This window comes from Schistocerca nitens, chromosome 10 (genome assembly GCF_023898315.1).
Source record: "Schistocerca nitens isolate TAMUIC-IGC-003100 chromosome 10, iqSchNite1.1, whole genome shotgun sequence".
NCBI lineage: Eukaryota > Metazoa > Arthropoda > Insecta > Orthoptera > Acrididae > Schistocerca > Schistocerca nitens.
In genome coordinates this window covers 115,160,513-115,174,266 of record NC_064623.1, presented here as the reverse complement: position 1 = coordinate 115,174,266, position 13,754 = coordinate 115,160,513, and the positions used below count along the sequence as shown (strand labels likewise).

General features: G+C 37.5%; 1 protein-coding gene across 1 annotated transcript in view; it reads left to right on the top strand.

The window, feature by feature from the left end:
* The window catches only part of LOC126210434 (uncharacterized), a 196,928-nt gene that overhangs the window by 97,733 nt on the left and 85,441 nt on the right, over positions 1 to 13,754 (top strand). The window contains exon 12 of the mRNA XM_049939667.1: positions 6,528 to 6,846. Within this exon, the coding sequence (XP_049795624.1) occupies positions 6,528 to 6,846 (319 nt within the window). The remainder of the gene's footprint in view (positions 1 to 6,527; positions 6,847 to 13,754) is intronic.

Below are 13,754 nucleotides of genomic sequence, written 5' to 3'. Positions count from 1 at the left end.
CTCACAGTTCTGTCATGCAAATAAGAAAATAACATATAATGTTCTGTCATGCAAATAAGAAAAAAAAACATATAATGTGTGACCTTTACCAAGGTAACGTTCAAGTAAAGTGAGAACAATGCTTCCAGGTATTCCAACATTTACACCAAAGTCAGTTTCTTTTTTTACGTCTGTTGTTGCATTCACATAAATAATAAAGTCAAGAATATTACCAGTTTCACAATCACATAACACAAAAAATTTTAGACCAAATCTGTGGTGTTTGGAAGGAATGTACTGCTTGAAGAAGACACGACCTTTGAAGAGAACTAAACTTTCGTCAATGCACAAATTTTTAAAAGGATAGAAAGCACCTGGAAATACTTTTCTCAAGTGATCCACAATTCGACATAATTTCCAGATTTTGTCATCTCCAGGGTCCTTACTGTTATCAGCAAAAGGTAACATTCTAAGTAACAGAAGATATCTATCTCTCGGCATGATTTGGGCAAACATTGGAGTAGACATTAACTGATCATTGGTCCAAAAACTGTTTATTTCATTTTTTATCACTTGAGCCATCAGAAAATTTACAGCAAGGAAACAATAAACTTCGTCACTGTTTGTGTTTTTCCAACATCACAGTCTTGATTTTTCACTGGCATCATTGCAAAGGTGTTCATAATATAAATTACATTTCTCAGCTAAGTAGCTCACAATTTCTTGGCTAAAAAAAACTTGGAAGCAGTCGTATACAGTACATAAATCATCTAAATTGACAATTTTGCAACCGGAACCACTGTTATCAAAATTATGCACTTTAGAGTCCAAATCAGAGTCTTTTCATCTAAAATCAACTGTTTTCTGTCTCTTAGGAGATTTTTCAGGCATATGCTCAGGCTCTTCTTCAGAGTCGGAGAAAGAATCGGCGATAACATCAAAATCTGGATCTGTATTTACTGGTTCAACATTTGTTGGTTCACAAATATTTTTTATATTTGTGGTGACATATTTATCTGCCAGCTCATCATCGTCATTATCCGTCCACCCATAATCAGCTGGATTGGGCATGATGATGTCCTCGTCATTACTTTGGTTTCGAATACTCAGCAGCTCATCGTCTGTAAATGGACGGTAACATCGCGTCATTTGATTTGGTAACGCGGAAATGGCCGCACACAAACTAGGTAAAATAGCGATACGAATGAACTCAGCAGAAAGAGAATTCAGCATTCAATAGTTGTTCAGGTATTTCCTAGTATTCCAACAATTAAATTGCATACTGGCGCAACAATTACCTCCGATTCGCTGGCCCGATTGTCGGCGTTATACGTAACTATACAACTGCTGTAAGTATTTTTTATAGCAAATAGTATATATACGTCTGGAGTACTGAAACAATTAGCGTATATTTATGTCTGGAGCAGTGAAAGGGTTAAAATGCATGTCAGTTTAACTTAACTTCTGCTCATAGTCCATTCAATTGTAGCATAATATTTGGTGCAGGTTTTAGTTTAATGGGATGATATTCGTGCTTACAAATTTCTTTTCATATTTTAGAATTCAACTTTCCACATTCCATTATCACACTCTATACAGTTCTTCTCTCAGAACAACAACAGCAACATCAGACTTACTACTTTTACAAGTGCATGTCCGACATAGCTCTCTTTCCCACCAAGTAACTGACTTCAGAGATATTACATTATAAAGTTACTCCAGTGGTTATAATGTTTACATTTTGAGAGAAAAGAATTTCACTTACAACTCATTTTTAATTTGTTACTTCAGATTGTTTCAATAATCAATATTAATACTAATAATAATAGTCATTGTATCTCGTTACAAAAATACACAAAATATGTACAGCAATCTTGAAATAATATCATTTCAGTGAAAATAATTTTTATATGTGCATTTTATGTTGACACACATGTGAATGTCATTAAAAAATATTTACATTGTAAATACAGATGTGAAAAAGGTTGCTGTATCAGAAGTTTTATTAGAGCATGTTGTTTATGAGTGCAGGTGTATCATGTTCTTCAATAAAGAATGATAGTGTATCACTGGGCAATTTCATTATAGTGTCTAATTTTCCCGGTAATTACTTTATACAGAGAGGAGGGAGGATGCAGCATTATCTTGGATGACAGTTATCAGTGGATGTAGAGTCATTGCCATATGTAGAAGTTACTTCACATGTGACGCAGGGAAATGTGTTGGGTCCCTTGCTGTTCATATTTTATATTCATCACTTTGCATGCAATAATAGTAGGAACCTCAAACTTCTTGCCGATGTTGCTGTTGTCAACAGAAAAGCACTGCCTCGAAAAAGCTGCACAAATATTCAGTTGGATCTTTATAAAATTTCAAAGTGGCACTTTAACTTTTGAACTATGTAAAACTGTGCACTTCAGAAATTGGAAAAAATGTAATATCCTACAACTACAATATCAATGAATCACAACTGGAATTGGTCAACTGATACAAATACATGGATGTAACAATTTATGAGGATACTAAATGGAACAATCACATAGGCTAACTCCTAGGTAATGTGGGTGGGAGACTCAGTTCAGTGGTAGGGATACTGGAAAAATGCATTCTGCCTACAAAGGAAATTGCTTATGGCACACTTATGTGAACCATCCTAGAGTATTGCTCAAGTGTGTGGACCCATACCAGGTAGGACTAACAGGGGGTATAACAGACAAGAGCAGCACAATGGACTCCAGTTTGTTTTGCCCATGAGAGAGTATCACACAGATGCTTGAAGACAAATGCAAACAAACCTGAGAAAGCCATCTGACAGAGTTTCAAGAGCCAGCTTTAAATGAACTTTAGAAATATACAAGTATTACAATCCCATATGTATCATTCCCCCCATGAACCATGGACCTTCCCGTTGGTGGGGAGGCTTGCGTGCCTCAGCGATACAGATAGCCGTACTGTAGGTGCAACCACAACGGAGGGGTAACTGTTGAGAGGCCAGACAAACGTGTGGTTCCTGAATAGGGGCAGCAGCCTTTTCAGTAGTTGCAAGGGCAACAGTCTGAATGATTGACTGATGTGGCCTTGTAACAATAACCAAAACGGCCTTGCTGTGCTGGTACTGCGAACGGCTGAAAGCAAGGGGAAACTACAGCCATAATTTTTTCCCGAGGGCATGCAGCTTTACTGTATGATTAAATGATGATGGCGTCCTCTTGGGTAAAATATTCCGGAGGTAAAATAGTCCCCCATTTGGATATCCGGACGGGGACTACTCAAGAGGATGTCGTTATCAGGAGAAAGAAAACTGGCGTTCTACGGATCGGAGCGTGGAATGTCAGATCCCTTAATCGGACAGGTAGGTTATAAAATTTAAAAAGGGAAATGGATAGGTTGAAGTTAGATATAGTGGGAATTAGTGAAGTTCGGTGGCAGGAGGAACAAGACTTCTGGTCAGGTGACTACAGGGTTATAAACACAAAATCAAATAGGGGTAATGCAGGAGTAGGTTTAATAATGAATAGGAAAATAGGAATGCGGGTAAGCTACTACAAACAGCATAGTGAACTCATTATTGTGGCCAAGATAGATACGAAGCCCACACCTACTACAGTATTACAAATTTATATGCCAACTAGCTCTGCAGATGACGAAGAAATTGAAGAAATGTATGATGAAATAAAAGAAATTATTCAGATTGTGAAGGGAGACGAAAATTTAATAGTCATGGGTGACTGGATTCGAGTGTAGGCAAAGGGAGAGAAGGAAACATAGTAGGTGAATATGGATTGGGGCTAAGAAATGAAAGAGGAAGCCGCCTGGTAGAATTTTGCACAGAGCACAACATAATCATAGCTAACACTTGGTTTAAGAATCATGAAAGAAGGTTGTATACATGGAAGAACCATGGAGCTACTAAAAGGTATCAGATAGATTATATAGTGGTAAGACAGAGATTTAGGAACCAGGTTTTAAATTGTAAGACATTTCCAGGGGCAGATGTGGACTCTGACCACAATCTATTGGTTATGACCTGTAGATTAAAACTGAAAAAACTGCAAAAAGGTGGGAATTTAAGGAGATGGGACCTGGATAAACTGAAAGAACCAGAGGTTGTACAGAGTTTCAGGGAGAGCATAAGGGAACAATTGACAGGAATGGGGGAAAGAAATACAGTAGAAGAAGAATGGGTAGCTTTGAGGGATGAAGTAGCGAAGGCAGCAGACGATCAAGTAGGTAAAAAGACGAGGGCTAGTAGAAATCCTTGGGTAACAGAAGAAATATTGAATTTAATTGATGAAAGGAGAAAATATAAAAATGCAGTAAATGAAGCAGGCAAAAAGGAATACAAATGTCTCAAAAATGAGATCGACAGGAAGTGCAAAGTGGCTAAGCAGGGATGGCTAGAAGACAAATGTAAGGATGTAGAGGCCTATCTCACTAGGGGTAAGATAGATACTGCCTACAGGAAAATTAAAGAGACCTTTGGAGATAAGAGAACGACTGGTATGAATATCAAGAGCTCAGATGGAAACCCAGTTCTAAGCAAAGAAGGGAAAGCAGAAAGGTGGAAGGAGTATATAGAGGGTCTATACAAGGGCGATGTACTTGAGGACAATTTTATGGAAATGGAAGAGGATGTAGATGAAGATGAAATGGGAGATATGATACTGTGTGAAGAGTTTGACAGAGCACTGAAAGGTCTGAGTCGAAACAAGGCCCCAGGAGTAGACAACATTCCATTGGAACTACTGACGGCCTTGGGAGAGCCAGTCCTGACAAAACTCTACCATCTGGTGAGCAAGATGTATGAAACAGGCGAAATACCCTCAGACTTCAAGAAGAATATAATAATTCCAATACCAAAGAAAGCAGGTGTTGACAGATGTGAGAATTACCGAACCATCAGTTTAATAAGTCACAGCTGCAAAATACTAACACAAATTCTTTACAGACGAATGGAAAAACTAGTAGAAGCCAACCTCGGGGAAGATTAGTTTGGATTCCGTAGAAACACTGGAACACGTGAGGCAATACTGACCTTACGACTTATCTTAGAAGAAAGATTAAGGAAAGGCAAACCTACATTTCTAGCATTTGTAGACTTAGAGAAAGCTTTTGACAATGTTGACTGGAATACTCTCTTTCAAATTCTAAAGGTGGCAGGGGTAAAATACAGGGAGCGAAAGGCTATTTACAATTTGTACAGAAACCAGATGGCAGTTATAAGAGTCGAGGGACATGAAAGGGAAGCAGTGGTTGGGAAGGGAGTAAGACAGGGTTGTAGCCTCTCCCCGATGTTATTCAATCTGTATATTGAGCAAGCAGTAAAGGAAACAAAAGAAAAATTTGGAGTAGGTATTAAAATTCATGGAGAAAAAATAAAAACTTTGAGGTTCGCCGATGACATTGTAATTCTGCCAGAGACAGCAAAGGACTTGGAAGAGCAGTTGAATGGAATGGACAGTGTCTTGAAAGGAGGATATAAGATGAACATCAACAAAAGCAAAACAAGGATAATGGAATGTAGTCTAATTAAGTCGGGTGATGCTGAGGGAATTAGATTAGGAAATGAGACACTTAAAGTAGTAAAGGAGTTTTGCTATTTGGGGAGCAAAATAACTGATGATGGTCGAAGTAGAGAGGATATAAAATGTAGACTGGCAATGGCAAGGAAAGCGTTTCTGAAGAAGAGAAATTTGTTAACATCGAGTATAGATTTAAGTGTCAGGAAGTCATTTCTGAAAGTATTTGTATGGAGTGTAGCCATGTATGGAAGTGAAACATGGACGATAAATAGTTTGGACAAGAAGAGAATAGAAGCTTTCGAAATGTGGTGCTACAGAAGAATGCTGAAGATTAGATGGGTAGATCACATAACCAATGAGGAAGTATTGAATAGGATTGCGGAGAAGAGAAGTTTGTGGCTCAACTTGACCAGAAGAAGGGATCGGTTGGTAGGACATGTTCTGAGGCATCAAGGGATAACCAATTTAGTATTGGAGGGCAGCGTGGAGGGTAAAAATCGTAGAGGGAGACCAAGAGCTGCATCAAACCAGTCTTAGGACTGAAGACCACAACACCAATAACAACAACAACATGTATCATTACCATAGAGATCATGAGAACAAGATTTGTGTAATTACAGTGGTCACAGAGGTGTTTAATCAATCATTATTCACACACTCCATACATAAATGGAACAGGAAGAAGTCATAATAACTAGTACAATCATTATTTCCCTCTGCCACACACTTCACAGTGGTTTGTGGAGTGTGGATGCAGATATACATCTTCCAGTTCAGTTTCCTCAACATTTCCATGACACTCTCCCACTGGTGAAACAAACCTGTGACCATTCGTGCTGCCCTTCTCTGTACACATTCAATATCCCGTGTAAGTCCTATTTCGCACAAGTCCCACATACTACAGCAGTATCGTATGTAGATGTAGATGAAGGCTAGATTAAAGTTGTACTTTATAGCCATTGTGCACTAGAGGCTGTTGCCTCATCTATAGCTGTTTAATAAATGTGACTTACACCTGTGTTGCAGGTAGCAGAGGAGTTTTGCCACGCTCTATTCAGAGTGGTGACCAGTAGTCGAGTGCACGCAGTGCGCCGTGTGGCAGCCAAGGGTTACACAAATCTTACACCAGTAGAGGATGTTGTGTGTCATGTGGGCCAAATAGTGAAGCAGCTGGAGATACAGCATAAAGACCGGCAAACTGGTGGCGCGTATGACACAAATAACCAGTTGCACGGCCTGTTACTGGTCCTGCAAGGCCTACTGAGAACACCAAAATGGGCAGAGAATGATTGCACAGGTAGAATAAAAACTGAATTAGTGCACATTGTGGGGAAGCTGTCTGAAGGTAAGTTACTGAAACAGAATCATTATTTTCTGTGTCTTTTGATGTGTACTGACATCTTTTAGCACCAGACATAGGTATTAATGACCATACACTACCGGGTTATTTGTAAATACCTGTGGAGTTTCAGAAGACAGCACATATCAGTGGACAGAGACTGTCTCCACGGTGCTCAATGTGGACTCCATTTGTGATGCAGTAAATGTCAATACGTGCATGCAACTCATTAATGTCACTGTTGCTCCTACCTGGGAGTCACAAAAACGGAAGTTTGCTTTGGTAATGTATTCATTGGGCTGCCTATCTGCAAGCACAAAATAATTTGATGAGACTTTATGAAGGTAATGTATTGTCTACATGTTCTGACATTCCTGCACCCTAGTGGTGCACTCTGTGACTACAATACAACACTTTTCTGTATGCCGGTCATCTTCGTGCAGTCATCTTCTGAAACCACAGCGGTTCTTATGATTAATCCTGTAACTAATTGACTGAACTGCCAATTATCTTCCTTTGTAGCATTCTCTTTCTAAGGACCATTTTGCCATTATTAAGTATGTTTTAGTGATTTTTAAAATAATCACTCACACTGTTTTGGGACTTGATTTTCATGTTTATATGTTTATTATCATTATCAAACACAATGATGATTAGCTGACCATTAATCTTCATAAATTGAATACAGCAGATCGGTAAACTCACATACAAGTGGCAGTTGCATTTATACACTGCTGTAGCTCACCATGGAACTTTACAAGATGGGTGTGGGGTGCTTACTCACTGTAAATATAATGCTGACTGACATAGTGTTGGTGCTTGTTGAATGCTAACCACGGATTGACTGTGATTTTAGTAGTTTACATCCATTACCCTTAAGGGTACTGCAGGCTGGCCCATTAGAGGTTCAGGAAGTTTGCAGTGAACCGGGCCTATTGTATATATCTTGGGAGGGGGGTTCCAGTTCCTGTGTTTGATTTACAAGTAAATGAAACCTCTTGAAAATCTTTGTCAGAGCTGAGAGACAGAAAATATGTCACACAGAAAAATATGAAAGCCTAATATGTTTATCATGAGTGAGAAATAGAGACTGCAAGGTCTGGGAAACTGACAACAGCTAGGAGAATGGTGTGCTGATCCCGTGCCCCTCCATACAACATCTAAATTATGTTATTAGCAGAAGATAACATGACAGTCTGTCAGTAATTAATCCCATTAGAATCATTACACAGAACTTTAGCTTTCAGTGCATGTATAGATGTATATTTTTATGTGTACACATGTCATGCTCAACACATGCGGTGAATCCATGCCACAGACTGTGGCTTTGTGTGCAATACATGTTTAAAGACTCACATAGCACATTTATCACAAAATGTTAAATTACAAAGTTAAGCAATGGAAAATAAAGGTTGCAATAATGACAGTATTATGGAAAGGATAGACTGCTACTCACCATGTAGAGGAGATGCTGAGTTGCAGACATGCACAACAAAAAGACTGACTATGCAATGGAGCTTTTGGTCATGAGGCCATCTTCAAAAGTGAAAAACACATACAGATTAACACAAACACAACTCTCTCACACATGACCAATGTCTCTGGTCACTGAGGTCACAGCAGCCAGAGACAGTGGATCTGTGTGTGTTTTCTGATTAACAAGATGGCTTTGTACCCAAAAGCTCGAAGATAGAGCAGTCTTTTTGTTGTACCTGTTTGCAAATCATTGTCTCCTTTATATGGTGAGTAGCAATCTATCCTTTCCATAATATTGTCAGAATCCAAAGTTACTGCTTTTTATCTCCTGAATAAATTTTTATCCTGCAGTGGAGTGTGTAATGATTTTAAACTTCCTGGCAGATTAAAACTGTGTGCCAGACCACGACACGAATCTGGGATCTTCGTCTTTCTCGGGCAAGTGATCTACCAACTGAGCTATCCAAACATGACTCTTGACCTGTCCTCACAGCTTTGCTTCTGCCAGTTAACACTTGGATAGCTCTGTTGGTACTGCACTAGCGCACAAGAGGCAAAGGCATCAGGTTCAAGTCCCAATCTGGGACACAGTTTTAATCTCCCAGGAAGTTTCAGATCAGCACACACTCCATTGCAGAGTGAAAATTCATTCTGGAAAAAATCCACAGGCTGTGCCTAAGCCATGTCTCTGGAGGATCCTTTCTTCCAGGAGTGCTAGTCCCACTAGGTACGCAGGAGAATTTCTGTGGATATTAGAAGGTAGGAGATGAGATAATAGCAGAAGTAAAGCTGTGAGGCTGGGTTGTGAATCATGCTTGGGTAGCTCAGTTGGTAGAGCATTAGTCTGTGAAAGACAAGGACCAAGTTTGAGTCACAGTCCAGCAAACAATTATTACATTTTGGTTAGGAACTTGGAAAACAGAAAAACTATAGAATATAAATACACATTGGATACAGACAATTTTTTGATTAATAGTTAGCCGTATGCTCTTAAATTGGTACAAACGAAGGTTCTGTTTCTTCAGATGGCAGTTTGAGTGTGCACTGCCTTTTTAAAAGCCCACCAATATTTTTTCTAGAGACAGATATCCTCCTTGAAATATTTCATAAACTATCATGCTACTCTAGGGAATTTATACACTTTTGGTATGAAAAAGTAGGACTAGAAGGCAATAACACTGGAATTTTGAGAGAATCACTGTCTGAATAAAGATAATATTTTAAATACATGGGGTTCAGAAAAGGTAGGATGCTCGGGAGAAAAAAGAGAGTAAGAGCTTTCAAAAAAAGGTATGTCAATGCTAAAACAGACAGATATTAAAAGGGTCAAATTTTAAAGTGCCCAGGGTTTTAGTGAATAATAAATTTTGAATATTTCTTTGACTAAAATACTTCTGCATTAAATATCCATACTGTTATTATTAGCAGCTCTTAAACTATAAACCGAATAATAAACTTTGGAGAAACACAGTTTGGATAAGGAACTGTAGATTTTCTGTATGTGTAGTATTTGTATTATTTATATAAATGAGAATGGAAAAGAAAAAAATTATTTATTTTGGGTGTGTAATTATTACAAGGGGATGTATTCTGTACTGCTGTGTTTCAACTAAATGAAAATTCCTAGGGATCCAGCTGGATAACAAATTAAATTGGAGTCAGCAAATAAACTGATTGAGAAGCTCCATTCAGGGCATTATGGCTTTAGAAGTATCTTCCATTGTGTTGGTCTAAAGACATATTTTCATTCCTTGTTGTGTTACAGAATTACATGGTTTGATCAAAAAGTAATGGGAATTTTTTTAATTTTTCAGGCTTTATACACACAATTTAAAAAAATTATCTTGTTGGTACACAGGCTCATGATAAATGTTTGCATTTTCAGCTGTTTTGAATTTTTACTTTCTTGTTGGCAGTGGAAAAGGTTATATGTGTTTCTGAGTGATCTGTGAATTGTTACTTTTGAAAAAGATAGATCAAAGAACTTGCATTAAATTTTGCTTGAAAAATGGAATAAAATTCAGCACCACATTTGAAATGTTGACTGCAGCTTTTAGTGAATCTACTATGAGTAAGACAAGAGTTTACATGTGATCCAAACATTTCAAAGAGGGTCAAGAAGATGTTGAAGATGATGAACGCCCCGGACACCCCAGCATAATGATTACTGATGACTGTGTGGAAGAAGTAAAGAAAATTGTCCTGCAAGATCACCAAATCACTATGAGAGAGATTGATGGTGATGCTGGCATCTCTTTGGGTCATACCTAGCAATCTTTTTCGATTGTTTGGGCATGAAATGTGTAGCTGCAAACTTTGTTCTGAAATTGTTCAATTCTGACGAAAAATGAAATTGCTTAGACATTACTCAGAAGTTGGTGAATGAACATGACAACAATACAAATCTTCTAAAGAAGGTTATAAAAGGTGACAAAACATGAGTATAAGAGTATGACATCAAAACTGAGGCCCAATCGCACCAATGGAAATTGCCTGAAGAGCAAAGACCGAAAAAAATTCGACAAGTTCAATCTTGTGTGAAGATTCTTCTCACTGTTTTTTTTTTTTTTTTTCAATTCCAATGGGATAGTGCATCATAAGTTCCTGCCTTAAGGTTGTATGGTCAATAAGGAATGCTACCTGGAAGTAATGCACCTTTGTGTGAAGCGATTCGAAGAAAGTGTCCAGAACTGTGGCAAAACTTCTCATGGAAATTGCATCTCAATAATGCTTCAGCTCACACCTCAATGTTTGTTCATGATTTGTTTGTCAAAAAACAAAACTACCATGTTGTTTCAGCCATCATTTTAACTGGACATGGCCCCCAGCAACTTTTCCCTACTCCTGACGAGAAAAGAATCATGAAAGAGTTTCATTTTGCCACCACTGATGAGATAAAAATGGTATTGCTGAAGGAGTTGAACGCCATAATGAAAAGTGAGTTCCAGAAGTACTTGCAAGATTGGAAAAAGTGCTTTCACAACTGTATTATATCTGAGGGGGATTACTTTGAAGGGGACAAAGCTGACATTGATGAATAAATAAAGATTCTGTAAGAACAACAAGAATTCCAAATGCTTTTTGGTCATACCTCACATATTCTGTGGCAGTTCATCCAAAGTAAATAAAGTGTTCATTCAGCAGAAATGAGATGTAAGGATACTGTGGGAAGTAGATAACTGTACGTCTAGCAGAAACCTAGAACGATCTTGGAATACTTACCCTTATTTTCCAATACATTTACTCCTTAATGATTTGTGTAGCTGATTTAAAAAGAAAAAAAAGAGATAGAAAGAGAGAGAGGGAGAGATTCATCTGAACTGTCATGTACACTGTCACAATATGAAACACGAAAATAATTTTCATGTAAGCCTTGCCTCCTTGTCTAGGGTTCAAAATGGCATTATGAAGTCTGGTGGAAAGATAGACAATAAGCTCCCATCTACCATAAAACCAGAAATTCAGAACCCCTATCATTTCAAAGACAATCAAAAGCATACCTCATCAACCACTGTTTCTACAAATTGTCTGAATATTTAGAGTCAGAGACTAAATAGTTGTGTTAGCTACATGGTAAGCAACACTGCTCACCATAAAGCTGCATGAAAAGTAGTAATGTGCTGCAAACACGACCCAGTATTTACAGACATATAAAAATATTTTCATTCAAAAATTCGTTGTAATCAAGTAAATATTAAGCTCGTAATAACAGGTAAACAACAGCTATACATAGAGAGGCAGCAACTTTTTTCCAATTGACAGCTTTTTTACTAATTTACTTGATTAAAGTTAAGCAGCATAAACATGAATAGTATGAAGCAATACAGTGATAGTTTATTGTTAACTAGTGAACTCAGGAATGCTTCACTATTACCAAATATGTACTGGAATGGAATAAATGCTCCAATCTCCTTATCCCCCTTATCTCTGTCCATCTGCTCATGACCCCTATCTATCCATCTCCTCCCCCCTCTTTGTCCATTTCCTCATCCTCCCCCCTCTCTCTGACCATCTCCTCCTCCACCCTCTCTCATCACCTCCTCTTCCTCCCTCTCTCACCATCTCCTCCTCGCCCTTTCCTTCCATTTCTATTTGTCCATTTTCTCTTTCCCTTTCTCTTTCCATCTACTCCCCCCCCCTCTCTCTGATCTTGTGCCATGTGTATTGTTATTGCAAAATCATAAGCTGATAAGCTGAAATACAACTTGCATATTTTCTGTGATAATTGACTGTGAGGAAGTAAACACAACAGCACAGTGTTTTGTATACAATTTTTCCTTAAAAATATATATGATGAGAAAAAATATGTCTGTGAGAACCAATTCTTCTAACAGTTTAAATGCCCTACTGCTGTAGTTAAAACTGATTGCAAGAAAGAAAATGAATCCACACATTTTGACAGCAGAGAAATCACAGAATTTTCTCTCTTGCAGTCAGTTTTAACAGAAAATTTGTACATTGTTGTTTAAAAAATATGTAGGCTGTGTCTGTATGAATGTTTATTACAGTGTCTTGTAAAAATTAGAAGTAAATTGATCAAGAACTTCCAAGATTTTTGCTAACACTTCCCTGTTATATGTTATATATATTTAAAAATATGTAGCTTATGTTCATCTGAACGCTTATTAAAGTAACATGTAAAAAGTTGAAGTAAATTGGCCAAGTACTTTTGTATATTGGTCAAGAACTTTTTGAGATTTTTGGTGAGAAAATTTCCCCTATATAGCAAATGTCTATTTGGCTGTTCATTAGAGTATTGAGTAAAAATTTGAAATAAATTGATCAAGTACTTTTAGAGAGTTTCTATAAGATGGCACTTCAGTAGGTATATAAAAACAAGTGCATATTCAAATGCAATGTTGTATCATAATTTCAAAACAATTGGTGAAGAACTTTCAGAGATTTAAGATTTTGAACAAACAAACATTTACATTTTTGTTTATATAGATACAGTATACAGGTTAAGTTTCTGCGAGATCTTTCTCTTGTGCTACTGTATACCTTGACTCATTCCATATCCTAAGAGTTTCTTCTCCTTGATGAGATTTGCAGAACACAGTGGATGAATGAATGAATGAATCAGTGTCAATCAACTGTTCCTCCAGTGCCCTTGCTGTCGATGACAGAATTACGGTGTGATCGGTGACCCCAAAGTTTTTATTTCTTCTCCCTCAACTTTAATTACAACTTACTTGATGTACTTAAATATAGAAAATTATGTTTTCAAACAGTGATCTATACATTATTAGTATGTCTTTTATATGCTTCATAATTTCATATTATCAAATTTAATTACTAATGTCCACATTTTAAAATGATGTGCATGGTAGTTGCATACAAAAACAGAAATGAGCATCTACTTTGCAAGGAAGGTGTGGAAAGCAATGTACAGTAATATGTAAATCTGAGTAACCTTACAGTTCATAGTATGTTGGTAT